This window comes from Acipenser ruthenus, chromosome 2 (genome assembly GCF_902713425.1).
Source record: "Acipenser ruthenus chromosome 2, fAciRut3.2 maternal haplotype, whole genome shotgun sequence".
In the NCBI taxonomy this organism is placed as follows: Eukaryota; Metazoa; Chordata; class Actinopteri; order Acipenseriformes; family Acipenseridae; genus Acipenser; species Acipenser ruthenus.
Window position 1 is genome coordinate 32,114,310 of NC_081190.1, and position 26,193 is coordinate 32,140,502.

At 38.0% G+C, this 26,193-nt stretch overlaps 3 protein-coding genes and 3 non-coding genes across 6 annotated transcripts; 4 read left to right on the forward strand and 2 right to left on the reverse strand.

Annotated features, from left to right (window-relative positions):
* Window positions 1-283: 283 nt before the first annotated feature.
* On the reverse strand, window positions 284-4,535 carry LOC117408990 (homeobox protein Nkx-6.1-like). The gene is made up of 3 exons (XM_034014484.3): window positions 3,478-4,535; window positions 2,678-2,850; window positions 284-1,470 (listed from the first exon to the last, which is right to left on the reverse strand). The coding sequence occupies exons 1-3, from the start codon at window positions 4,001-4,003 to the stop codon at window positions 1,228-1,230; spliced, it is 942 nt and encodes a 313-aa protein (XP_033870375.1). The 5' UTR covers window positions 4,004-4,535; the 3' UTR covers window positions 284-1,227.
* Window positions 4,536-12,258: 7,723 nt separating this feature from the next.
* Window positions 12,259-16,101, forward strand: LOC117972984 (large ribosomal subunit protein uL22). The gene is made up of 7 exons (XM_034923664.2): window positions 12,259-12,315; window positions 12,915-12,967; window positions 13,075-13,115; window positions 13,718-13,852; window positions 14,569-14,667; window positions 15,150-15,341; window positions 16,021-16,101. Exons 2-7 carry the CDS (start codon window positions 12,928-12,930, stop codon window positions 16,066-16,068), a joined length of 555 nt encoding a protein of 184 aa, XP_034779555.1. The 5' UTR covers window positions 12,259-12,315; window positions 12,915-12,927; the 3' UTR covers window positions 16,069-16,101.
* Window positions 13,489-13,557, forward strand: LOC117973623 (small nucleolar RNA SNORD58). The gene has a single exon (XR_004664085.1). It is a non-coding gene; the product is annotated as a small nucleolar RNA SNORD58 (small nucleolar RNA).
* Window positions 14,348-14,417, forward strand: LOC117973616 (small nucleolar RNA SNORD58). Its single transcript, XR_004664081.1, has one exon. It is a non-coding gene; the product is annotated as a small nucleolar RNA SNORD58 (small nucleolar RNA).
* Window positions 15,416-15,482, forward strand: LOC117973609 (small nucleolar RNA SNORD58). Its single transcript, XR_004664077.1, has one exon. It is a non-coding gene; the product is annotated as a small nucleolar RNA SNORD58 (small nucleolar RNA).
* Window positions 16,102-22,442: 6,341 nt separating the features above from the next.
* On the reverse strand, window positions 22,443-24,276 carry LOC131705042 (E3 SUMO-protein ligase KIAA1586-like). The gene is made up of 2 exons (XM_059007077.1): window positions 23,545-24,276; window positions 22,443-23,160 (listed from the first exon to the last, which is right to left on the reverse strand). The coding sequence occupies exons 1-2, from the start codon at window positions 24,274-24,276 to the stop codon at window positions 22,660-22,662; spliced, it is 1,233 nt and encodes a 410-aa protein (XP_058863060.1). The 3' UTR covers window positions 22,443-22,659.
* Between the last annotated feature and the right edge of the window lie 1,917 nt (window positions 24,277-26,193).

Sequence of the window (26,193 nt, forward strand, 5' to 3'; positions counted from 1 at the left end):
GACAGTGAAGCAAAATCTACAACTCGCGAATTTGGCTTTAAAATGCAGGCACATTGAAAATGTACACTAGCCTTAATACGGCTTAATTGCAATGATGACACAGAATTATTTAGATTGTATGGTTTACTTAATAAATCATGTGCCCCATAAAATCACTGTTTTCAATCTGAATTAACTTTCATCTCAAATCCAATATCAATAATATAAAGCACTAAAACCAACAGGAGCAAAGTAAAAGAGAAAAAACAAGAAAAATAACTTTTTCACGAAACAATCCATTCGAATTGCGTTTTATTTATTTTTTTAATAAAAAGTGCATTACATATAATGACCCTGCAATACACATTTTGCAAGATACAAACACTGTTACAAACGTAAACAATATTATATAAATTAAGTAAATCATGAAAATGCCAAATTCAAACATTTTAATTAGCTTAAACCTTGGGGAGACAAAACATGTTCTAATCATATTTATATTACAAAGGCCATTAAATTTAAACGCTGGTAGCATTTTATTATTGTGATGGCTTGTCAAACAGAAAACTCTTCTTTGAGAGTAAAAACTTTTTTTTTTCATCAAATAAGGTTTTCACGTTGTATGTGACATTTGCAAAAACAACCATTACTGCATTTACTTTTAAAATTAGTAATAAATTACATTAATTTACTAGTTGTGCAAATGAAGAACACTCTTGGGAAGAAAAGGGAACCGTTTGCAAAAGAAAAGTCATTTTAAAAAGCATGGCATTCTTGAAGGTGACATTATAGAAGAAAAAGCAATTTAATTAACAAAATAAAGATCGTTTATGTTATAGAGAAACAAAATAGGCTTGTCATCAGAATTCACAAAAGTCACCAACGAAATAGTAAAATGACTTGAAGAAAGCAGGCGATTCGAAAGATAAACCAAACTTTTCTATACAAAAGGTATTTTGCACATAAATATTCACAGTTAGGTAATTTCTATTAAGTATACACTCACGCGTTTATTTACAAGTATCCCCAGCAACAGTCCGGTCAATAATCTCAAGTGTCATTTGCTCAAACGAAGGAGCGTTTCCCAAGATCAAAACGAACAATTAGTGCTTCCTCCGAGAGTCTTCAAATAAATCCTTGTTCCTGTGTTCTCTAGCCTTTATAAAAAATACATACATCTTAGAGAAAATGGTCCACTGTTCAGAACAGTTCAGTGCTATATGTTTGTAATTGCAAGTCTTGGTTCTTTTAGGAGCTCTCGTTCTCAGACGTGTGCGGGTGCAAAGTGGTCGGTTTGTGTTTTTTCAGTAACTGTGTAATTTTCTCGTCGTCTGAATTGGGATCCAGCGGTTTATTGTATTCGTCGTCTTCCTCCTCGTTCTCTGAAGCTCCTTTGAGCCTCTCCGTCTCTGAGTCCTGTTTCTTTTTTGCCGAGGCCATCTCTGCCGCGTGTCTCTTCCGCCACTTGGTTCTTCTGTTCTGAAACCAAACCTTATGATCCAGAAGAATAAAACAGTTCAAACACACTTAGCAATTAAGAGGCATTTCGCCAAATGAGAGAAACAAAATAAGTATAACAGAAATAGTATTTCATGTGCAGATTAATGTGATGGCTACAGAACATTTCAAACAAAGTAGTCGTTATGTATTTTTGAAAATGATATTGTCCTACATATCATAACGCATATTCGCAGCTCTAAGAAAATAAATAAACCGCAATTAGAGTTAACATTGTTCTTTAAATTGCTTTATTTTAAAGCCATATCGCGTAGTTATTATTAATTTATTTATGTTTTTTTTTCATTATTGCATTTAAGGAAATAGCATATAATTATAATATGGGTATGCTAATAAATAATATCTCCTACATAACCTTTTTGTATAGCACTTTTTTTTTTCAAATTTCAAAATACTACTTATTTCGATTATATTGAGGGTTACATATACACGATGAATACAACAAGCCGTTGGATCCCATATATATTCTACATTTTTATAATTGTGTTAATTGGGGGTGCTGTATTCATACTGTACTACAGCAAAGCACGCATAGGACAGCATCATGCTCAAAGCATAACTGAAAAAGGGCAGAAGAGTAGTCAAAATACACTCTTGACATTGATTAAAATAATAACAATAATAATCAAAAACGTTACTGCCTTGACATCTAATAGGCGACTGCACGGCAATGCAGTTCATGTTTGCTCTTAAAGTTTCTATGTATTTATTACACTGTGTGCACTACACCATTTTCAGTGCAACTTAAACAGTCTGAACATGCTGTTACATATCTTCATATCGGTTTAAATGATATTAATCAAATAAGTATTGACAGGAAACTAAATTACAAATGTTTTCTAAAAAAAAAATATGTGCAGGATTGTAGTCTGCATGATACACATCAGCATCTGCACATTTTAGGGTGTATAAATAATCATTCTAATTAGGCCTTGTATGTTGTTAACATGCTGCAAATGACTTCATATTTAAAAACAGAATATATAGTAATTGCCCTTACGATTCATGTATACTATCCCATAATGCCAGGAGATCTCACATATTTAAAACACAAGTCCAACACTTCCATTTAAGATATTCCATTTGAAATCTATCAGCAGGTTTCAAGCGGGGTTTGTGTTTAATCTCAGTAATGTGTGATCTTTATTCTCTTATCTAATGTTTGACAAGATAATCTCACCTTCACTTGACTCTCTGTCATCCCCAGTGAATAGGCCAGCCGCGCTCTCTCAGGGCCTGCTAAATATTTCGTTTGCTCAAAAGTCTTTTCCAAGGCGAAAATCTGCTGGCCAGAAAAGGTGGGTCTGGTATGCTTTCGCTTCCCATCTTTATCAAGAAGAACTGAACCTTGATCTGGAAAGAAAAAAAATAAACAATGTTACTTGACAGAAACGTTTATTTATACTACAACATACATATACACTTGGAGTTTTTAGGTCAACTTGAAAAAAAACAGTTTTGAGCGTTTTTTATTCTCTGTGGTTTGCGTTTTAAAAATTACAGTACACACTTTTTTTTGTTTTTAATACAGGAGCAAACATACCATTCATGTTAACAAACTGTTACTTCTCATGCAGTACATCTTACGAGAATGACGCTACCCTCAGCAGATTTTAGTGGTTATTAATTAGCAGCACTAATACCGAGCTTTTCAGATAAATAGATTTGTCAACATGGAATGTTGTTACACAATTTCAAGTGGCAATCGACCTATCTATCTACTGTAAAACAAGGCACAGTATTTGCTGTTTTTGGACAAGCACACATTTTCATTTTATGTTATACTTGTGCAACTTACACGGGTTCTTTCCTTATTTTTAATGGCATATTTCAAAATACTTGTTAACAAAAAGCATAATAATAATAATAATAATAATAATAATAATAATAATAATAATAATAATAATAATAATAATAATAATAATAATAATAATAAATTAAACAGCCAACACAAAAACAGCAAACTAATGCAATACTTACGAGGAGAGCAAGCAAATCTAGCATCCCTCCAAGGTGGACTCTGCATGACTCCTGGCCAAAAGATCGGGGTCCTGCCTGGGAGATCGGCCAAGGGTTTGGGGTAGCGAGCCACAGCAACCGCAGCTGCGGCGCTGGGGCTGAAGTAGAGCCCTGGCGGAGGAGGGGGACTCAGAGTGCTGAATCTGGGCAATCCTGACAGAATCCCCGCAGAAGAAGCAGAAGTTGCAACGGGGCGGCTAAGGATGTCGTTAATTCCATGGGGGGTGGCGGCCAAGTACTGCTGGTGTGATAGAAAAGAAGAGAGTCCCGGTGACGGTTTGATCCCTGGGGAGGACACGGGTATCCCTCCCGGGTTCGGAGAGGTGGAGGACGGTGAAGATGATGATGTAGGTCCGGTGCTGGATAAGGGATAAGCAGAATACAGTGGGGTCTTCATTTCGGTCATGCTGTGCAGGGCTGCTAATGGAGGGCTGCTGAGAACGAAAGCGCTCTGACGAGTCCCATCCATTTGCCCCACCGCTAACATTACTGAGAAATTAATTTTAAACTAAGGACCGGGGTATTAAAATAAAGATAAAATAATTCAATTTAAAAAAAAAAAAAAAAAAAAAAAGTTTTGTTTATGCTATATCCTTAAACAGAAAAGGTTTTCAGCCAAAACAGCATGAACAAAATGTCAACTATCTCTGTCTCTCTCTCTCTCTGTCAATAGATATCGCAGGAAAATAAAAAGGCTATTTGTACAGAAATGTCCAAAACACTGAATTTGTTTTATTTTATATCTTTATTTACGAACGATAATTGCCTTCGTTATCGTGCAGCAAAGGTCCCGAATTTACAGTAGCCGCCACACTGCACGTACTCACTGATGCTAAAAAATATCCTGATTTGTTGTTTATCTTAACCTTGCAATTCTTAAATATTGCATTGCTGTTTTTTTTAAAGATGTATCCATTGCATTCTTTGCTTTCTTGATATTTTAAAAAAAAACTAGATATAAAAAGTAATTTCTTGCCAGTGCAGATGAAGCTCTCGGAGGTAATAAAACATTTTCATCACTTTCGGCCTCCTTTAGCAGCAAAAATCAAAACTTTGAGAATGTCACTCAGAAGCTGGAGGTGTGTTTTTCTACTCCTATTGGGTAAAAACCTCCATGACGTCAGGAGCGTCTATTACTAAAGAACCAACTGAACCTGAGAGCTCCCTCTTATTGGCTCCCTCAGTACTTAAATTTGCATCTAAATCACTGCTTTTGGACAGAGTTTAAATGTAAAAGGTACAACATAAAACTAGTCAATTCAGTCTCCGTTTACAAAAACACTGGGACATCTGTCCTCATTTTCTTGGAAAACGTCATTCTTCCTATTCTCTTTTAAATGTATTGTATTAAGACGACTGTTTTTTTAATCAATACATTGCAGTGCATATTAACTGTTTTAAGCAAATGAATTAAGTGTCATACGGCCAGATTTATTCTGAAGCTGGTCAGAGATCATCTCAATCTACGTCTTGCGGAGTAAACAGAAAGTTATGCATTGTTGTGATAAACGTTTAACTGCTATGTTTAAATTATTATTATTATTATTATTATTATTATTATTATTATTATTATTATTATTATTATTATTATATGAGCTGTGGAAATTATCAAATGTTTGCTTTTGTTATTGATGTTGTTTTTAAGTTTTTTATAGTTATGTTTTGCTCTCCTATTTTACCCTTTTTACTTATAAATGATTGATTATACACTCCAAACTACTTCCAGAAAAGACTGTAGTCACTTTATTGTGTGGCTATAATATAATAGCGCTGGTTTACAGGGTTTGGGAGAAAGAACAAGGATCAATAACAGTGACTGTATTAAAATATTCAGAAGCAACTGCTTGGAATTAAACAGGAGTGAACTACTGGTCCTGCTTGTGCATCAACGAAACCGAGGCCCTATTATTGTTAATAAGCCTCTATAGCGATTATTATTTTTCACTTCGGTCAGTCAACAAAGACAAAGGTACAATAAGAACAGATGTATTTTTGAATAGCGTAATGATAAGAAGCGCACTATGCATGGTTTTTACACTCACCCAGCCAGATGCGATTCATCATTTGCTTAACCTGTATTGTATTTTACTCACGTCCCACCAATACGTTCTGTCTGTTTAGAAAACAAAATTAAATTGACAGCCGCCTTTTACGTTTTTTTTTTTCACGGATGCCAATGCACATTTTCTTAAATGAAACAATTCGATATATACATGTTAGTTTCTTTTGAGAAACAGAAATTACATTCTTATTATCTCGGTATTATATGTTAATAAATATATAGGATAATTAATACAATGTTGTCTATATCTTTATTTAAATAACATTCAAAATACTTGTTTACTCATAGTTGCTGTTAATATCGTTTATTTTATTTCACAATATTCTTCTATTTTCTGTTTTTCTGGTTAAGTGCGAGGATTTCTTAAGAGAAACCCAAAATGTGCAGTTTTTTTTTTTGCTTTTTTATGTAATTTATTATTCCATAGGTTTTCTGTACTAATTTTATTTTATTTTATTGAACATTTGTATTTGTGTTATTACAGTATTTTATTTTAGCTTAAAAGTCGTCATCAAAGCTGTCATTACTGTCATTCAAACTTGACAGATATGTGTCTAAAAGTCTGCATTAAATGCATCAGCAAACACAAAATAGGATATGGTCTTTTTTAGAGAATGTCATTTTTCTAGATTCAAGTAGGCTATGAATCAAACACATAACCCCATGTTAATAAAAAAATACATTGCTAAAATACATATAAATGTTTTTCTAATATATTTAGGAAGCCTAAAAAGTACACAAAAATGTTCTAACCTAAAAACTATATTGTTTTACCAAATACAATTGCTGGGACACAACTGAATTACATTTTAACTCCTTGCGGCACCAATGGTCTTTCTACTCTTTTACATTGGAATTGCTAAATCACTGTTAAAATCGATGTCTCGAATACGAGATTCGTTGACTCCTCAATTTCAATAAGCGCAGATAATCATGTATGACATAAGCCCACCCTTGGGTATTGAACATAGTTTGTTGGCTTGTGCCTAAACGTTAACATTAAAGTACAAAACAAATGTCATCATTGAAACGTAGTTCTTCATAAAGCCCCGAATTAAAACTCCTGTTCTTATAATAAATATTTTGAAGGTTAAGCGCATACAAATATGTCCTGTATCATGGAGCCTATAACATGTTTAATGTTACGGTTAGCCTAGAACATTAAATAATAATAATAAAAAAGAATATAGCCTATAGTCCATTTGATAATGTTTTTTTTTTAAAGCCAAAGCTAAGCTATTTGAATATGCCTAATATTATCAGTATATTTCGAATTATATAGGCCGAGTACAATACATTGGGGGTTTGAATGCAGTCTTGTCTATTTTACTGGATACAATTACCAGGAAGTCCATCGTGCGGGACACACGCATACACACACACAACAAACAACAACAACAACAATGAACAAAACGGTTTAATCGAAATAAATGTATGAATTGGGATGGTTGAAGTATAGTATATTGTATGTTGTAAATTGCCAAGTTTTCGTGTAATAATTTCAGTGTACATTACAGGAGTCTGTTTTTAAAAACAAAGGGATTTTAATTAATCTACTAATTCTATCACATAAGAATTCCCAAAACATCAGTGTAGAAGAAAATAAACAATATTTATTTATCTATCATATATATATATATATATATATATATATATATATATATATATATATATATATATATATATATATATATATATATATATATATATATATATGTTTCACGGTGTTGCATCTCTCCGTGGCATCAGCACTGTAACCAGTACTAGCGCGACACCAAGTGGCCAGATACAGTACTGATAGTTATTTTGTAAACAGTTTGGACCCGACTTAAACCGTTTTTTTTGTTTTTGTTTTTTGGTTTGTTCGTTTCTGTTATTTTTCACAATAAACAGGAATCACTAGTAAAGGCCCATTATACAAAAAATAGGAGATTAAAAAAGGGGTAGTTAATTTATTATTTTTCTTGTATTTTTTTTAGAATCTCCCTTTTAATGAACAAAAATAACACATTTGTAATGAATACTTATTCTGTTCACTTTTCTATCATATTAAATTAGACACTATTTTAGATTTAGATTCAAATGCAGCCAATGACATAACTTTGTGATTCAGCACCACCTAGCGGTAAAACTGGTTGAATTCAGGCGCCAATTCGAAAGTACTCTACTTAACAAGTGATAGAACCACACCCCTAAGTAAAGTGTTCCAAATATGACGGGTTGAATTTGGAACTCCTAATCATGCTTCTGTAGGATCAAATGGCCCTATTTTTAATTAATATATCTAAATGTATTGACCCCATACAAACATCACTAAATACAATACACATTCAGAGGGAAGAAGTAGCCATGCTGGGTTTGCCCGTGGCTGCTGTTTATATCATTAATAGAGACCCCATGATATTGAACTGTTTTCAGTATATAACAATGCTTCTTTTAGGGGGAAGTGGAGCTGCCCCACGATGTTTCATTTTCAAATGGAATGTATAAGTGTTCACACATATAAAACATGTTCCTGAAAATGCACATTAAAGTAGTGATCCATTTGCAAAAAAATAAATAAATAACTGAAGCTTTAACCAATACATACAAGCTTTTAGTGCCAACGTGGGACTATTCCAATGCCCCAGTACACGGCTATTTCACCCTCTGCCTAAATGAATCCAGGGCTATTCCACCCTAAAAAAGTGAATGCAGGTTTATTCCACTCCTCCCTTAAACAAATGTGGGCCTTTTCCACTCCTAACTGTTGTACACACAACAACTTTATTAAGTATCTTATTAACAAATAATAAAGGTACATCAGGCATCATAACACAACTATAAATACTTCTTCGCATGTAAGTCAATACAAGCATTTTAGGGAGCTGATAAGGCTCAAGGCTGGAATAGTCTCACCTCAACAGATTCCAGATAAATGTGGTTGAATGGAAACCATGTGTTTGCATAATGATGTTGATGTGCAATAAAATAGACCTTTAATACAAAGCAAGTGTTGGAAGATGAGAAGGTTTGAAGCATATTTACTTGTCTTAAATTAACACCCTTTTTTGGATGAACAAAAACGGCTGTTAATTTTACTAAAACCAAACAGCTACATAAAATAATGAAAGATCTCTTAAGCACTCCCAAGTTGTTTGGAGTAAACATGCTGTGTTCATTTTGGGGATGCGTTCTTACATTTCAAATAGAGCAGTGCTTAAAAGAAACATAGTAATAGATTTAGACAAACATCTGAATCAATTTCTATATATTATAACAATATGGTACCGTTTATTCTTGTATCAACTTGACAAATGGCTGTTGGTTATTAAACTCTTACTGGAACAGTCATTTCATTTATTAAAATTGCTGAAACCTATGTTAACATACATTATTGTCACATGCTTCCCCCATCTTGTGTCCCTCTTATGGTAATCCAATTTTATAAAAAGAAGTAGCTGAATTTGGGATCTATTTTGTACCCTTCCAAATAAATCAATGCTTGTGAAGTTATGACTGGAATATGCTGCTGTTCCCTAACTATGAAATCATTTCAGCATCCCTAAAACCCATGTGGGATGGGAATGTACTAAAAAGGCCAAGATGAAAAGAAGAAAAATCAGCCGTCTAAGAAAGATGACAAATGGCCATGAAATCTGGATGGGAAAAACTCCTCAGCTTTATATTACATGACACCAACTTACTAACATACCTTTCATGTTATTTAAAGGATCTATCTTCAAGGGAGACGGAACAGAATGTCTTGGAGAATTGCACCCTTCCGTAAGTGTTGCACAAAAGCTAAGAAATGTGCATCACGTGCCTCAGTGCTCAAATCAGCTTGAAGTGCAAAAGCATCCGTGTTTTTCAAACGTTCCACCAGCGTGTTTTCTTGATTTGTTGCTATCGCCTCAATCCTTCTCTTCACAGTGTTGTTGGAGAGAGGCATGGTTCTGAATTTGTTCGCCTCAGTTTCCCCACACATTATTCTCACCATATCGACTGGAGCGGGCAAAATTAAAGTCTTCCCGATTGTGTGAGGCTTCTTGGCATGTGGGACACGGTGGCTCACCTCAAATTATGCCCGTTGAGCTTGATCAGAGACGGACAAGGCCCTCTTGAATTGCACTTGTTGATGCGAAAGTCCCTCTTTCCTGAGCTGGAAAAATGATTTTGGTTTCCCCACGTATTCCTTGTGAAGGGTTTCCAAGTGTCGCTGAAATGTATTTGGTTTCATTCTTTCGCTAGACATTGTGACATATTAGGCATTTTGGCTTTTCTTCATTTTTCACAAATACACTGCTGAAGCCATACTCAAGGAAAGCCTCATCGTGTTTGCGAGCACGTTTATTGCCCTCCACTTGTTTTCCATTCATATTAAAATCAAAAGACTCACTATTGGAAGTTGATGCTTTGTAAAAAACAATCCACGGCGCTCTTCAATAACAATGAACAAATAAAACCAATGGTGGAATGGGGTGTCTTTCAGTGACTTTCATTTAAGACTAGCGAGTGGGATTTGGTAAGGGAGTTATGTGACTGGTGGAGATCAGTAGAGCCTATGCTAAATAGACAGGTTGTCACTGCGCTGAGAGGCTGCTACGCCTTGCAGTGTGCAAGCAGGAGAGATATCGAGGTGGCTTCTCGCAATCCCATCCATTGATCCACTTGGGGTCGCCACCCACAGTTTGGGAACCGCTGCAAAAGGCTATACAGTGTGGTAGCTTTCTCTAGTGGTCTGGATATATTTTAAAATTGCAACACATTAACTATCTCTACTTACTTTATTATAAAATACCTGTCTATTCCTTTCGTGCCACAAGTTGAAAGGGAGATACACCTGTGCTTTTGCAGACATGTACCAGTTTTGTGGCTGTCATTCTCAAAAACATAATGACTATGATTCCAAAATAATTCCCCACTTCTGATTTACCTCTCGAACTATTATCCACTATATGATATAAACCCTGCGCTATCTTCTGTTTCACCTCGTCCATACATTTTTAATATCACCAAGCAGACGTGATAAAAGGATCTTGCGATGTATCAAACAAGTAGCAATACAAACCGAGAATACTACTTAGTCAGCTGACTCCTCCCTAATCGCCTCCTGCTTTAGTGCAGGAAATACAGACGTAGTGTTATAAAGTGGTACATCGTCACAACGTGGTACGCGTACCAAAACGTGACCCGTGTAATGTTAGAAAGTGGTACACTGTCACATTGAAAGGTAAGCTGTGAGAGTTTGGTACAGGTGCAATCAATTGTGATGTGATGGGTTTTCCTTTTGTCAAACAGAGGTACATTTCCCATTAATTATACATTATTTTTTGCAAACCATCAATTATACATTATTTTTTTGCAAACTTAAACCGGAAACAGACAATCAATTTCTCTAAAAAGAAAAAAAAAACAAGTCACAACGAACAAGACAAAATGAGAAGTCCACCGCAAGGTTGCTGATGTAGAAAAAAAAGGCACAATGTATTGCATATGATAAATATCTGCATACTGTGGCGAAACGGGGTCTCTCTCGCTTTTATTTTAAGCAGAATAAATAACGTGCCAGATTTGAATGGGCACTTCCGTGCTTTCTAAGGGGAAGTTGTTTAGGCATGTGCTATGCCTGCCATTTTTTTCCACGTACATGAAAATAAGACTACACCGATATATTTACCTTCAAATACATTACTTGTGAAAGGTACAGACGAATACGCTGAAAGGACAGAAAACGTTATGGCGATTCAAATTCAGATCAGAAAATTACTATTTTTTTTGACCCGCACCCGAACCGCAAACAGCGAAAAAGTTTACATTCCGATCCCGACCCGCTCTGCGCGTCACCCGCGGGTACCCGAGCCGGTGCAGGGCTCTTCAGCACACGATTTGCTGAGTGCACTGCAGCAGCACAGTCCAGCAAGTCCGCACACACGCAGTTCACAGACGCACATAACCATATCTCGGCGTCAGCCACAAGAAAGACAACTGGCTAGATTGAGAATTGGTGATTGCGGATGCTTATTTAGTCAGAAGAAGACGTGATTACTCCTTGTTTCGGTTTGGAAAAAAAATAATGTACAAGGCAAGAATTGTTTGTCAGTTTGAAAAAAATTGTAATATCATAAAGTGTTTCATATTGTGGGATAGTATATTAGGCAGCAGTGTGGAGTAGTGGTTAGGGCTCTGGACTCTTGACCGGAGAGTTGTGGGTTCAATCCCAGGTGGGGGACACTGCTGTTGTACCCTTGAGCAAGGTACTTTACCTAGATTGCTCCAGTAAAAACCCAACTGTATAAATGGGTAATTGTATGTAAAAATAATGTGATATCTGTATAATATGAAATAATGTATAATGTGATATCTTGTAACAATTGTAAGTCGCCCTGGATAAGGGCGTCTGCTAAGTAATAAATAATAATAATTAGGAAAATGTGGGGTCATTTTTATATCAGTCGTGTTTATTTAAAAAAAAAAAAAAAAAAAAAAGATACTGATCAAACGAGTAAGTTAGTAAAGTAAGCTACATTGAGTACAAGTTCCACATGGTTGTATGTATACCGTTTAAAATAAAAATAAAATAACATAAAACACTATCAGGAGAAAAAGTTGCGAACAAACCCTTATTAAATCGGTGTTTGAGAATTTTTCGACGGTCCCTCACAATGAAATCTCGTTCTACAGTTCCCACGAGAATCTCTTGCTCGATTTGGGTTCCCAGAGTGCTTTGCCGTCCCTCTTCCCTTCCGCGGCCTGAGGTGAGTAAGTCATGTTGGAGCGCTCAGGCAGAGGGAATGTTATTAAAATCCATTAAATATCTCAACCATCCTATACACTAACGTGATCAAAAGCTTGCTGAGTGTTTTAGTTATACTCAGTGACTGCGGTTATACATATATGGCGATTTATTATTGTGGATATCAAAAATAAAAAACGTTTACAGATTTTGAAAGTGAATGGATACTGTCATGGCTGACTGCTGTGGTTAATTTGTGCTGGAACACAAAGCGCAGTTTGGATGTTACAGTGCATATCGGAGGGGTGTAATACCAACAGTATCTAGAGCTGAAAGATGAAATGTATTGAATGGCACCGTTTTACAAAAGTCGCCGGGGTGGTGTGCAAAAATTTCCTTAGATCTGCGCACGTTTTACAGTAGTTAATTCAACCACAATATCAGTACATTTATTCCAGGTGGCTATAGTGGAATATTAAAGTGTTTTTTTTTTTGTACATCCATTAATAAACGCCAACAGTTTTTTCTTGAATGTATCATTTGCTTGTTTGTAATGAAGATTAGAAAATATGTTGAAAGACTCGTGTCAACCTGCTTCATTCTCCTCTGTTTTGTTTGTAGTTAATCTCTGAAAATGGTCCGCTACTCTCTGGATCCCGAGAATCCTACCAAATGTAAGTGAAACTGCTTTTACGCTGGTTTTTAAACTGAGTTTTAACATTCACAATTTACTGCTAGCTTACCGATTTGTAATACTTCAGTCTCTTTACTTTCCTGACAGCATGCAAGGCCAGGGGTTCCAATCTCCGCGTTCACTTCAAGGTAATGCTTCCTTTTCTGTAAAGTATACGTGGCCAACAAATGACTGATTTCGTTCACGTTTTGTTTTAGTGTAGATGATTCAGTAACCTGGGTGACTCCACCCAACACTATTAAATAACACATGTTTCTTAATGTGATTAAAATAAACGGGCAATGTTTTGTTTCCTTATGAACACTGGAAGTTCAATGGTTATATTCTGTCAAGGGTCATGTACTATGTGATCCAAGATATATTTTGGACTCTAGCAAGTTGGAGTTAATTTGTGTTCATAGTATTCAATTTCCACTAACATACAAATATGTAAACTTCATTTTAGGATAGGTAGAACTCTAACGTCCTATCTTAGTCTGAACCACTGTAAATAGTGTTAAGTTGCAATGATGACCAACTTAGGAGACCTTTGGAGTTAACCATGACAATACCTATATAAAGCTGAGCAACTTAAATACACAAGTATAATTTAGCACATAGTGGCAAATTGATTTAGGAAGTCTTCGGATGTGTGGCACTTGAGGCTAAAAACCCAGGATCCACTTATTTGCAGTTACAATGAAGTGTGTTTTTCTTTTTTATATTTGACTTTTTTTTTTCTTCAAATTAGAACACCCGTGAGACTGCTCAGGCCATCAAGGGCATGCACATCCGCAAAGCATCCAAGTACCTGAAGGATGTGGTGGTCAAGCGCCAGTGCGTCCCCTTCCGTCGTTACAATGGTGGAGTTGGACGGTGTGCTCAGGTAAATTATCAGAGGCACATTTGACACCTTTGAGTTCACTGTCATTGGCATGCGTGTTACCTTGTGAAACAATTTCTATGTGTATGGTACTGGTAAGTTTTTAAATTGCATTTATGCAACCAAAAACTTCCATGCAGTTAGAAAACAGAAATGGGGAAATAAATGGTAGACCCATATCATGTCAACTCATACAGCCAACTAACATTACATATAGTAGTCGATGGATGTAAAAATTAAATCTTCAAACAATATAAAAATTATTTACTTTTGTATTTAAGGAAGTGTAGCATATTTTAAAGTACTTTGAAGGGAGTTGTGTTGGTAGGGCTGCCCCATTTTATTTGATCTGTAAGGATTGTCTATTAGGTGTGAAGTGGGTTATAAATCAGGAGATTTGTACTTGTATAATCATTCAAACAGTGTGCAAGAAGCTATTGATTTTCTCATTCGCATTGTCTTCTACTGTGAAGTGAACTTACCAAGTAGAGGTCATGGTTGCAATGATGACCATCTTAGGACACCTTTGGATTAAACCATGAAAACAACATATTTTGATCTGAGCAACCTTACCACTTAAGAGTTTTTACAGTGTGTAGTCTGTGAGGTAATCATTTCAATCTACTTTAGATTTACAAGTGCGTACTTAACTATTATATGGTAACAAAAATAAATAAATAAAGAACCCACTGTTAACTTCACATTTTTTGCATGTTTAGGCTAAGCAGTGGGATTGGACACAGGGACGCTGGCCAAAGAAGAGTGCAGAGTTTCTGCTCCACATGCTGAAGAACGCGGAGAGTAATGCTGAGCTCAAGGTACTTTCAAAACTTGTCTATGCACTGTATTCCGTTCCACTATTTTTTACAGACTTACTATGGAAATGTACCAGTGTTTTGCCCCTTCTGTGGGCTGCATAAGAAAATACCTCGTATCGAGGCACAATTTAAACGGCATAAACAGTGTTTGCAGTTCTTGCCTCTTATATAGTTTGACATGTATTTTTAAACATACATTAAACTAGAGTTAAATAGTGTTGAATCCCCACAAGGGTGCATCATGACTTAGTGTAATAGTGTTCTTGTATTCCTGTAATTTTTTGCAAGTTGGTGGCTCCCTTTTTGTTTGCATTCATTGACCCCTTTGGAATTTCCATAAACAAATTAAGTGTCTGTTTACAACTCTAGTTACACTGTTAAGTCCTTCAAATATGCTTTCCCAAAACAAGAATTCTATTGGGAAGAATATTTTCTGTACCTGGTCTGATGTGTTGTATCTTTCTTTGCTTCGTGTGATATAGGGTCTTGATGTGGATTCTCTGGTGATCGAGCACATCCAGGTCAACAAAGCCCCCAAGATGCGCAGGCGTACCTACCGTGCTCACGGCCGCATCAACCCATACATGAGCTCCCCCTGCCATATTGAGATGATCCTCACTGAGAAAGAACAGATTGTTCCCAAACCAGAAGAGGAGGTTGCTCAGAAGAAAAAGGTGGGTTTCTTGTTTTTTTTTTTTTTTTTTTTTTTTTAAACTGGATGTACTATATCTGTAGAGCTACATGTTGGTTGCAGTGATGACTTCTTAGGACACCTTTGGAATAACCATGAAAATAACATTTTGTTTCTGAGCAACCAAAGACAGTTCTATATGTTGTGTTCCTTCATAAGGTTGTAATAGTTACAAGCATCACTTTTTGGAAATGGCCAGGTAAGGCTTAACTTCCAGGTTATTGTTGATTGGTTTGTTAGATGTAGTGTTATAGTTGAGGTTGCTTGAGCTTATGTTGAAACCTGTAACTGTCACTTGATTGTTTGAAACCTCTATCTATAACTAGCATTATCCAAACAAACTCTTATCATCTTGCAGTTCCAATGTATTCCATAAGGCCTCGACCTAAAATGAAATACCATACAATGAGGACTAATAAGGAACCAGTGTACAATTATACATCTATTGGGAATGGTGACATGTATTCTTCATAATAACCATCCTAGATTGCAGTCAGGAACGCATGTAAAAATCTGACTAGATTGTAAGTGCTTGATTTTTTTTTTTTTTTTTTTTCCATTTGGCAGGTAAAATATTGTGGTGTTGAAAGATTCATGTTGAACTGTATTGTTCAGATTGGTCTACAGATTTTTTTTACTAAACATTATTTTTTCTTCTCTAGGTTTCCCAAAAGAAATTGAAGAAGCAGAAGCTCATGGCTCGGGAGTAAGATGTATATAAATAAACAAAATCCAGGACAAAACTTGCGTGTGTGTGATTTAGTGATATCCTACATTTCTACATAACTGACTTCTTGAAAACTGAGTTGAGGCTTACTTTGAAGAATAAGGTGTCAAGGCTATTTTTGAATGCTTACTGGCTTGAGGTCATAAGGTTATTGACAGTGTAATGTCCTGTAAGGTAGGCAAAGGCTAACAAAACTAGGTAAAAGTTCAAATCTGGTAAGGAATTGATCCTTTAAGGGCTTTACTTGGTATATACATACTGTAGTGGGTGTCACTTGCACCATTTTTTTTCAAGATATCAGCCCTAGTGTACATAATTTAAATGACCACATTTCATTACTTTACTCTAGCTACGGTCATTGTGTACGGGTTCCCCCCTCCCCCCCCGCCAATGTCAGAACTTCATCAATTTTGCCAAGAATTGACAAGCAACCAGTAGATCCTGAAACTTAGCAGTATTAGACTATAGTACCGCTAAATAGACAGCAAAAAAATTCAATTAAACTTCTGAGCCATTTATTTCTATCAAGAGCTGCTAACATCTTTCAAACACAATTGTTTATGCTTTGGAAGCAGTCGGCAAAAAAGCCTGAAATGGATTTCTGCAAAACAAGCAACCATACACAGGCGGAGACCTTAAAGTGGCACTACTCTGCTGGGTTCAGTATGTGCCGATCCAAGGATTCCCAGGTCCATGTTTTCAAGTTCTCTGCAGCGGGAACTACAACGCAAACCATCCTTCTCGACCATGATGACATGCGCAGCCAATGGACTGTGACGGCTTGATGAGGTCCGCCTCCCACATCTCCCCAGGACCACCTCTGCTGCTTTTTGCCGGGCCAGAGGTAGTCGATGAGGCCACAGCTTGACTGACCCATTCCCTGTGGCCTGGTTGACGTCTTGGTTGCAGGCTGCTATGGTTTGCTGGTAGACATTGGGCCTACCAGTGTTACGTTAGACCCGGTGTCCACCAGTGCGTTGCAGGGGACCCTTTCAATGAACCGGGGTGTGACAAAAGTCCCCCACTGTAGTTCTGCCAGAGTCCTTCCCGGCTGTGGTGGCTGGACGTGGCATTCAGATGTAGTGTCAGCTGCTTCTGGGGGGGTGTTGGACCCACTGCTTTTGGATGGAGGGGGGGGGGGGCTGTGCTGTTGGATGATAGTCTCGCTGTTCCCCATCCACCCGAGTCCAGAGAAAAGTGTTAGTAAATAGGGCAGCTCAGTCGACTATCCCACTATATTTTGGGGGTTTGCTGTTGGTTCTCCTGTTGCTGCGCCTCTCCATAGTCCCATCCGCTGCTCTCTGCTCGTCGCTGGTTTCCTTTTTTGCAGCACCAGCTCTGGCACCGCTTTCTGCCTCCAGTTTGGCGAATTGCCCTCTCCTGTTGCTAATCTGCACCCAGACAGTGCTTGTTCCTTCTTCAGTTTCCAGCGTTCACTCCACCAGCATACCAGCTATTCGGAGAGAAGGAGGAATAGGGAAGATGAGACGAGATGATTCAGGTTCAAACAGTATTTTATTTTGTAGGCACAGTGGTCATTATTTTGAGACTCCCCTGAGGAGCTTGCAGGCTCCCCTTAAATAGCCCTTAGCCCGCCAACATCATTCCAGAATGTATAACCCCTGCCAATCACAGCCCCTGGTCCCTTATTTCTGTCCAGGTGCACCCCTCCGTCCCCTGAATCCCTCGAATTCCCTGGCAGCGCTGGTGAGGGGTCACCGACATTGCACCAATGTCAGTCTATTGAGGCAGTCTCTTGCAGCACCTGCAGGCTCCAGCGCCACCCGGGAACGACCACAGGCAGTCCGACTAGCAGTGCTTCTCTGCACTGCACGGCGCGGCGTTACAGTATGTGTTTAAATAAGATCGTGGTAATCCTTAATTAACGTTGGTGGTAGATGAATACTTACAGGCTGTCGTGTTCATGACCTCGTGGCAAACCGTGACTTACTCAACAGGTCCCTGTGGTCTCGCTAGGCTCTCCTTTTACTTTTAAAGGTTCTGCGGAAAACAATTGTTACTCTGGATCTCAGGACAAGGTAAGTGCGAACCATGCTCAACTTTACTTAACATTCATTTCGAACCTGTATATGACACTATCGCAGTGCTGTCTTTTGCTCAAGCTGAGTCGAGAGAACGTTGCATCCTGAACGTCCCTTTTAGTATACAGTATTAATAGTCCACGTGCACATGCATATCCAATAGTGACACTGCTCATTGATAATGCGTATCGCCTATGACACAGGCGTTATTGTGAATAAAGAGTATTTGTGGTGGGCTCCCGAGTGGCGCATCCAGTAAAGGCGCTCCTCGCAGGATGTGCCCTATAGCCTGGAGATCGCTGGTTCGAATCCAGGCTATGTCACAGCTGACCGTGACCGGGAGTTCCTAGGGGGCGGCGCACAATTGGCTGAGCGCTGCCCGGGTAGGGAGGGCTTAGGTCGGCAGGGGAATCCACGGCTCACCGCGCATCAGCGACCCCTGTGGCCGATAGGGCGCCTGTGGCTCTGCAGCGGAGCCGCCAGATCTGTGTTGTCCTCCGGCACTATAGGTCTGGTAGCATTGCTGTGGATCTGCAGTGCGAAAAATGACGGCTTGGAAGGAGCACGTTTCGGAGGACGCGTGTTCCAGCCTCCGTTTCCTGAGTCGGCGGGGGGGTTGCGAGCGGTGAGCCGGGGATACAGATAATAATTGGGCATGCTAAATTGGGGTGAAAACCGGGGTAAAAATAATTGGCGACGACTACATTTAAAAAAAAAAAAAAAAAAAGTATTTGTGTATAAAGCTGTAATTTTTTACAAAGAAAATGTCGCTAACATAAATCGTGGGTTGAAATTTGAATTTAGTTTACTACCACGGTTAGCAAGATAGTGTTTAGATTTTCTTTGGAGAATTATCATTGACCGTAATTGAATTCTACCAAAATCCTATTACGTGCTATAATAATTTCAACTTCCCCCATATCAAATGGGAAAACCCAAATGACTGCTTCCTAACGCAATTTGTCAAAGCACCGATTAGAGGGGAGGCATGTCTTTTCAAATAACGAAGACAGAATAACTAAAACAGAGGTCAGAGAGCCATTGGCAAACTCAGACCACAACATGGTCTCATTTGAAGTGTTTTTTAAAACCCCAAAAGTAATGACTAAAGCTAAGGTTTACAATTTTAGAAAAGCAAACTATGAACGTATGAAACAGACTTACAGAAGAAGATTGGAGTAAAATAGAGCAAACATCCACAGAAAAAGGATGGCTGTTTTTTTTAAAAATGTAGAGGTGCAAAACAATTACATCCCAAAAGTAGACAAATCTAAAACAAAATGGCCAAAATGGTTTAATAGATTAATTAAAAAAAATATTCAGCTAAAAAAGGCACTTTACAGAGCATTCAAAAGGGACCAAAAACAAAGTACACAGAAAGAGTACTTGGAACTGCAAACGCAAGTAAAAAATGAAGTTAGAAAGGCCAAGAGAGAGAGAAATCAATATTGCTAAGGGGGCTAAAACCAATTCCAAAATGTTTTTCCAATATTATAACAGCAAGAAAACATTCAAAGAGGAGGTTAAATGTCTAAGAGACACAAATGGCAAAATCATAGACGAAGAAAAAAAAATAGCAAATATATTAAATGATTACTTTTCACAGGTTTTTACAAAGGAGGACACAGACAACATGCCCCACATGTCGACCTGTTCCTATCCAGTTTTCAATAACTTTAGCATAACAGAGGCAGAAGTGTTGAAGGAACTAGGAGCCCTTAAAATAAACAAATCCCCTGGGCTGGATGAGTTATTTACAAACCGCTAACCAAGATCATGTAACAGTCTCTTGACACAGGGGTTGCACCGACAGACTGGAAAATTGCAAACGTAATACCGATCCACAAAAAGGGAGACATAACCGAACCAGGTAACTACAGACCAATAAGCCTGACTTCTATTATATGTAAACTTATGGAAACTATAATAAGATCCAAAATGGAAAATTACCTATATGGTAACAGTATTCTGGGAGACAGTCAGCATGGTTTTAGGAAAGGGAGATCGTGTCTAACTAACCTGCTTGATTTTTTTAAGGATACAACATCGACAATGGATAATTGCAAAGCATACAACATGGTTTATTTAGATTTCCAGAAAGCTTTTGACAAAAGGCCCGCATAAAAGATTAATTCTCAAACTGAACGCAGTAGGGATTCAAGGAAATGCATGCAAATGGACTAGGGAGTGGTTAACATTTAGAAAACAGAAAGTACTGATTAGAGGAGAAACCTCAAAATGGAGCGAGGTAACCATTGGTGTACCACAGGATCAGTATTAGGTCCTCTGCTATTCCTAATCTACATTAATGATTTAGATTCTGGTATAGTAAGCAAACTTGTTAAATTTGCAGACGACACATAAATAGGAGGAGTGGCAAACACTGTTGCAGCAGCAAAGGTCATTCAAAATGATCTAGACAGCATTCAGAACTGGGCAGACACGTGGCAAATGATATTTAATAGAGAAAAGTGTAAAGTATTATTACAATGCATTAGTAAGACCTCACCTAGAATATTGTGTTCAGTTCAGGTCACCTTGTAACAAAAAGGATATTGCTGCTCTAGAAAGAGTGCAAAGAAGAGCAACCAGAATTATCCTGGGTTTAAAAGGCATGTCATATGCAGACAGGCTAAAAGAATTGAATCTATTCAGTCTTGAACAAAGAAGACTACGCGGCGATCTGATTCAAACATTCAAAATCCTAAAAGGTATAGACCATGTTGACCCAGGGGACTTTTTTGACCTGAAAAAAGAAACAAGGACCAGGGGTCACAAATGGAGATTAGATAAAGGGGCATTCAGAACAGAAAATAGGAGGCACTTTTTTTCACAGAGAATTGTGAGGGTATGGAACCAACTCCCCAGTAATGTTGTTGAAGATGACAACCTGGGATCCTTCAAGAAGCTGCTTGATGAGATTCTGGGATCAATAAGCTACTAACAAAAAAAACGAGCAAGATGGGCTGAATGGCCTCCTCTCGTTTGTAAACTTTCTTATGTTCTAATTGCTAAGGGTCGTCTTTGCTGACATCTAGTGGTTTATATGGGGAGCAACAACTACCGAGCGCATATAATATTTCTTCCGGGTTATCTCTTCCCATTTACAACACGATTGAGAACGGGTAAGGTTCGTGTCTTTTTTTCCCCTAGCAAACTAAATTATTTTAACGTCGATAATGTGTTTACTCATTATTGAAACTGACTTTATTTCTGTATAATGACTATTTACGTTAATGTGTTAGTTTTATATGCGTGCACAGAGTTTTGAATGTTTATTTTTTTGTGGATTGGATTCTCCACGTGTTTGCTGATGGGCAGACTGCAGTGTGTTTTGCTGGTCTTTGGCCCAACTACAGCTACTAGAATGAAGGGAGGGGTGGGGGATGAAAAAAAAAAGTTAGTATATTCATTATTTGACATTTTCTGTGTAGGCTATAAGGAGCGATACATGAAGCTGGCTAAAGTCATTTGATTGCTACAGGTTCGTTGTTCTCGCATTTATTTGTGTTTATATTAAGTTGTTCTGTTAAATGTTTTATAAAACTGGCTTAAATATAAAAATGTTAAGTATAAATTGCATTATATAATATGCATTTTATTTTCAGAGAAAGTTGTATTTTATTTCAATAAGTTATCTAAATACAATTGTACTGTATTTTGTATCGCCCAGGGCAGCAACACGTTTGTCTTTTTTGCCTAGCGCTGCCTTCCAATAAACCGGCTATTCGTGAACCCGAAATCGGTGTTTTCGTCTGATGAATGGCTCGCTGGTCCAGAGTAGCAGAGGGAAACGAAAAAATACCACGCAGAGACTTGTATTTATCAGCTGGAGTGAGGTAGGTAAATGTATAAATCGATTGTACTGAAAACAATGGATATTTAATTAAAACTCAGATTAAAAAAATGAAAAGGTCACATTTCCTTTAATCACTCCTGGCAAGTAATGGTTTGCATGAGTTGATAGAATCTGAACCCGCATGGATGTGTTGATTTAGCTGCCTAATGCTATGACCATTAACACACTGTGGCATGCATTTAATTTGTATTAAGCCCCTTTAACACTGGCATGCTCTACCTGGGTCAGGACCCGGTTTCATGGGGGTCAGCTATGCGATTTCACATTGCTTTCCATAAAGCAGGGTAGACCTGGGTGACAGGCACTAGTACACAATGACCATATCAGTGCCCCGGAAGCAAATTGTTAGGGAAGCTTCCATCCAAGCTTCTCTGGATTGAACTGTCGGCCCAAATGTTGATCAGAGCAAATGTTTCTTCATCTCTGCTGCAATATGGCTCATGGTCAGTGGTGTAGTGGTAAAAAAAAAAGTAGCGGAGCGGTCCCAATGAGAATCAATTAAATAGTTAACGAGGTATTAACAGTTACGCCCACTTTCCATTTAACGCGATTTAATCGGGGTTTTTTTAATAATAATATAACACATATTTTACTTAACAAATTTCTGTAAAATCTCCCCTCTCTATAGAAAATTAAAAGTTGCACTTACCAATCACAGGTTGTTTTTAGTCAACTATAGGAACTGCCACAGAGCGTCAGGGGAGTCGCTGGAAATTGGAGCTGCCACCCGTGTACGGCTGTCATCTGCGGATCGATGATTGTGTCGCAACCAAGTGGTCACATAAGGGCTTGGATTCCACTGTCTCAAAGGGGGTCCATGAAGCTTGATAAACATTAAGGCTGAAGCATGTTTGATTAAAATTTTGGAACGCTGATCAGTTATAATTAAGTTCATTTGGCTGAATCCCCTTTCACATTCAGCAGTACTGCACGGGATCACACGTGTGCAGTTAATAAGTGGAGCTAAATCATCTGGAATTCTTCCGTTGTTCTCCTTAAAATCTCGAAATGCATTTTTGATAATACGTTCATTTAGCTGAAAGCGCCGACACAATCTTTCAACTTCATTTTCGCCATAACCCTGGGGTAGTTCTGCAGGCCAGTGGTGTGGATCCAGGACCAAGAGCTCAGAAAGAAGACTTTCATATTTTTGGCAATTCACCTCGGAAGAAGCCTGAAAGAATAAGCTATTTGAAATTAATGGTAGCATTTCTAAAATGTATTTTCGAAACCTTAACTGTATATATATATATATATATATATATATGCGTTTTGTAGTTTTGAGTAAGATTAAATAAAGTAAATAATAAAAGTGAGATTTTGCAGAATACATATACTGTGCGGGAGTGTTTTTCTATTCTTATATTTACATTAGCCTATGCACCTGCGATGAGACTGACAGGAGTGCAGATGTTTATAATTTATTTGTATATACTTCTCAGTTGCAGTTTTATACTACACATGAAACTGAAATTAACGCCCCCCTCTGCTCGTTAATTGCAAACAATTAGGCTAGCTATTAAAATTAAAAAAATCTGTACAAGGTTTATGAACATACCTTCTCATTTGATGCAGTGGTTGTAAAAAGTCGTTCTTTCATATGATTGGCGAGTTTGGTAAGGAATTGTTTATGATTTATTTTTACATGTTTGGGATTCGACGTCAGCACTGTAGATTTAAATGTTCCTTCCATGGCAGCTATCTGCGCTTCAAGAGTCTTTGTACCTACATTCTCATTCATGGATTCAAAAATCCTTACTGTTCTACGTGCCATTTTATCTGCATAAACCAATGTAGTAGTCCGTTTCTGGAGAATCTCTGACAGCAGTGAAAGTTCGTATAAGGCATCGTACATAACTCCGAGGTCAATGAGAAATTCTGGCGAGCACAGCCTTTTCAGTAGACCGCTGTATGTCGCTCTTTCAGCAGAAGTCCGCTTAGAGCTTACGGCAGCTTTAAAATGAGTCGACAGAATTTCAAAACTTTCCCACACAGCGGAGACAGTCCTGAACGAACTGGAAACCCATCTCACATCCAGTACACGACCAATTTTCCTCAAGACAGCATCCAGTTCCTTCGCACAATTTCGGAGTTCTTGCTGATTTAGTGCTGATCTACTGTAGACTGAGTATAGCTTGTCCATGAAAGAATGAAAATGGTTCATGCCAGTAGTCTCAGAAACACTATCGGCAACTGCAAGTTCGAGTCTGTGATTTAGACAGTGCCAGACAACAATGTTGGGGTACATGTCTGAAATTCGTTTTGCCACACCAGATTTTTTCCCAAGCATTACACTTGCACCGTCACTTGCAAATGCAACAAGATTCTTCTGTAAGTATGCATGGTCAAACCCGTGTTTTTGAAGACACTTAGTAAGCGCTAACACTATGGACTCAGCTGACTGATCAAAAAGTTCAACTAACTCCAAAAACATGAAGTGAGGGTCACGTGTCTTGTCTGTCTCGCATTTGAGATGCACAATAAGTGCTGGGGAACCATTCAGAGCTGTTGATTCATCAATTAACACAGCAATTTTTCCATCGATGTGTATTATTCTCTCACAGGCCTTTTTGACCATTTCATCAGAAACGTGGTTGATAATTTGAGTGGCGCTGTATCTGGAATGAAGACCAGTTCCCACATTAACACCATTTATTTCTTGCAGTTCCAGTAAGGCCTGATGATCAGAATAGGGTCGATTTTGTTTTGCAAGGTAGTAAGCAGTAGAAAATATTTTACAGGTAGTTTCGTGATCTCGCCTTTTTGCACTGTCAACACATTTCCCAATAATGTCCTCTGTGTTCTGCTGTAACAATGCAGTGGCCTTGTTATGAGCGCTGGATTTCTTGTGTTCAGCCATCTTTTTTCTCAAAGATCGTAGCTGTTGCTCTCGAGTTTTTCCATTGTACCCAACACTGTAATTTTTCCACTCAGAAGACAGAGAAACACCCTGACTTTTCAAAACTGACAGCGCAGAAACACGTCTACAAACACGACAGCCCAGATTACCATCCGCACAGTCAAGGAAAGTGTAAAGTTGTTTCTTTTCTTCCCATACCTCAGAACTCCAGATGTTTGGCCATGGCTGTTTCTCCGCGCTTTTTTCTTCAACTGCTGTAGGTTCTGGTTCCACTGTAGGTTCTGCTTCTGCCGTACAACAAACGATCTTCTGTTTTTTACTACTATTGCCAAAATATTGTATCAAAGTCTCTTGACGAGTTCGTTTACTACCTCCGAGACCAGACATTTTTGATTTGCGAGTTGTTTTTTATTATTATTAATACCGTTACTAATATCATCACCTCAGTTACGGCCAAGGAACGAACCGCCTCCTTCTCTGATTGGTTGTCAGCAACATCACTTTCAAAATTGATTTGCTAAAAAAAAAAACTGGAATGACAGCATATTTTAATGGCATAATAATGGACCAATCAAAAGCAGCAACTGTGCTGCTTATTGTGGTGACATCGTTTTTCAGATTACTTGATGTTTTAGCCGACAGCTTGTCTTTATTAAACGTATAGCTAGCTGTCTGTCTGTCGCAAATTCGCACAGCTGGCACAGAGCCGCAGGCAATGCTTACTACAAGTGTTTAGACAAAATTCGAACACGAAAATATTTTAAATATATGTATTTATAAATGTGAACATTTGCAATTGAAAAACATGGATTGAAAAAGTGCCGGAGCGCCGCTCCGCCCCGCTCCGGCTCCACTACACCCCTGCTCATGGTGTGTGTCAATCAACAAAAATATGGCTAAACAGAAATAAAATGTTCCTTGCGGAAGTTAAACCTTCGTGCTGGTGTGGCTGTTTGTTATTTCGTTGTCTTATGAACGGCCATCATGCATTTTGTCTCTTTCAACCCGGGTCGACCCACATCCTGAGGTGGGTCACTGCAACCCGGATCAAGATAAGACCCAGGTATGTGGTTTCACACTACGCAGGATTGTGCCCAAGGGGCTTTAGTTGCTTTTAACCTGTCTTAAAAGTGCAGTTTTACAGTTAGCATCTACACTACAGAGCGTTTAATACCGTACACAAGACCGCCTCCAAGGCCCTGTCCACACTACATAACCGATCTCGAGAACTGTACTCAAACGTTTGAATTAATCCCGCTCTGTCCACACTGAAGAACCGTTTCATGATTAGTCGGGCTTAATACTTACAAAAGCTATTAAAATAGTTTGGTTACAGTTCCTAGTAGC

Coding starts and splice junctions, on each gene's coding strand:
- LOC117408990 (XM_034014484.3), bottom strand. CDS start 4,003: ATGTTAGCGGTGGGGCAAATGGATGGGACTCGTCAGAGCGCTTTCGTT. Junction 2,851..3,477: donor TAGATTTGCTTGCTCTCCTC/GTAAGTATTGCA, acceptor TTTTCTTTCCAG/ATCAAGGTTCAGTTCTTCTT. Junction 1,471..2,677: donor TGACAGAGAGTCAAGTGAAG/GTGAGATTATCT, acceptor CTGGATCATAAG/GTTTGGTTTCAGAACAGAAG.
- LOC117972984 (XM_034923664.2), top strand. CDS start 12,928: ATGGTCCGCTACTCTCTGGATCCCGAGAATCCTACCAAAT. Junction 12,968..13,074: donor TCCCGAGAATCCTACCAAAT/GTAAGTGAAACT, acceptor CTTTCCTGACAG/CATGCAAGGCCAGGGGTTCC. Junction 13,116..13,717: donor ATCTCCGCGTTCACTTCAAG/GTAATGCTTCCT, acceptor TCTTCAAATTAG/AACACCCGTGAGACTGCTCA.
- LOC131705042 (XM_059007077.1), bottom strand. CDS start 24,276: ATGCTTGGGAAAAAATCTGGTGTGGCAAAACGAATTTCAGACATGTAC. Junction 23,161..23,544: donor CCACTGCATCAAATGAGAAG/GTATGTTCATAA, acceptor TTATTCTTTCAG/GCTTCTTCCGAGGTGAATTG.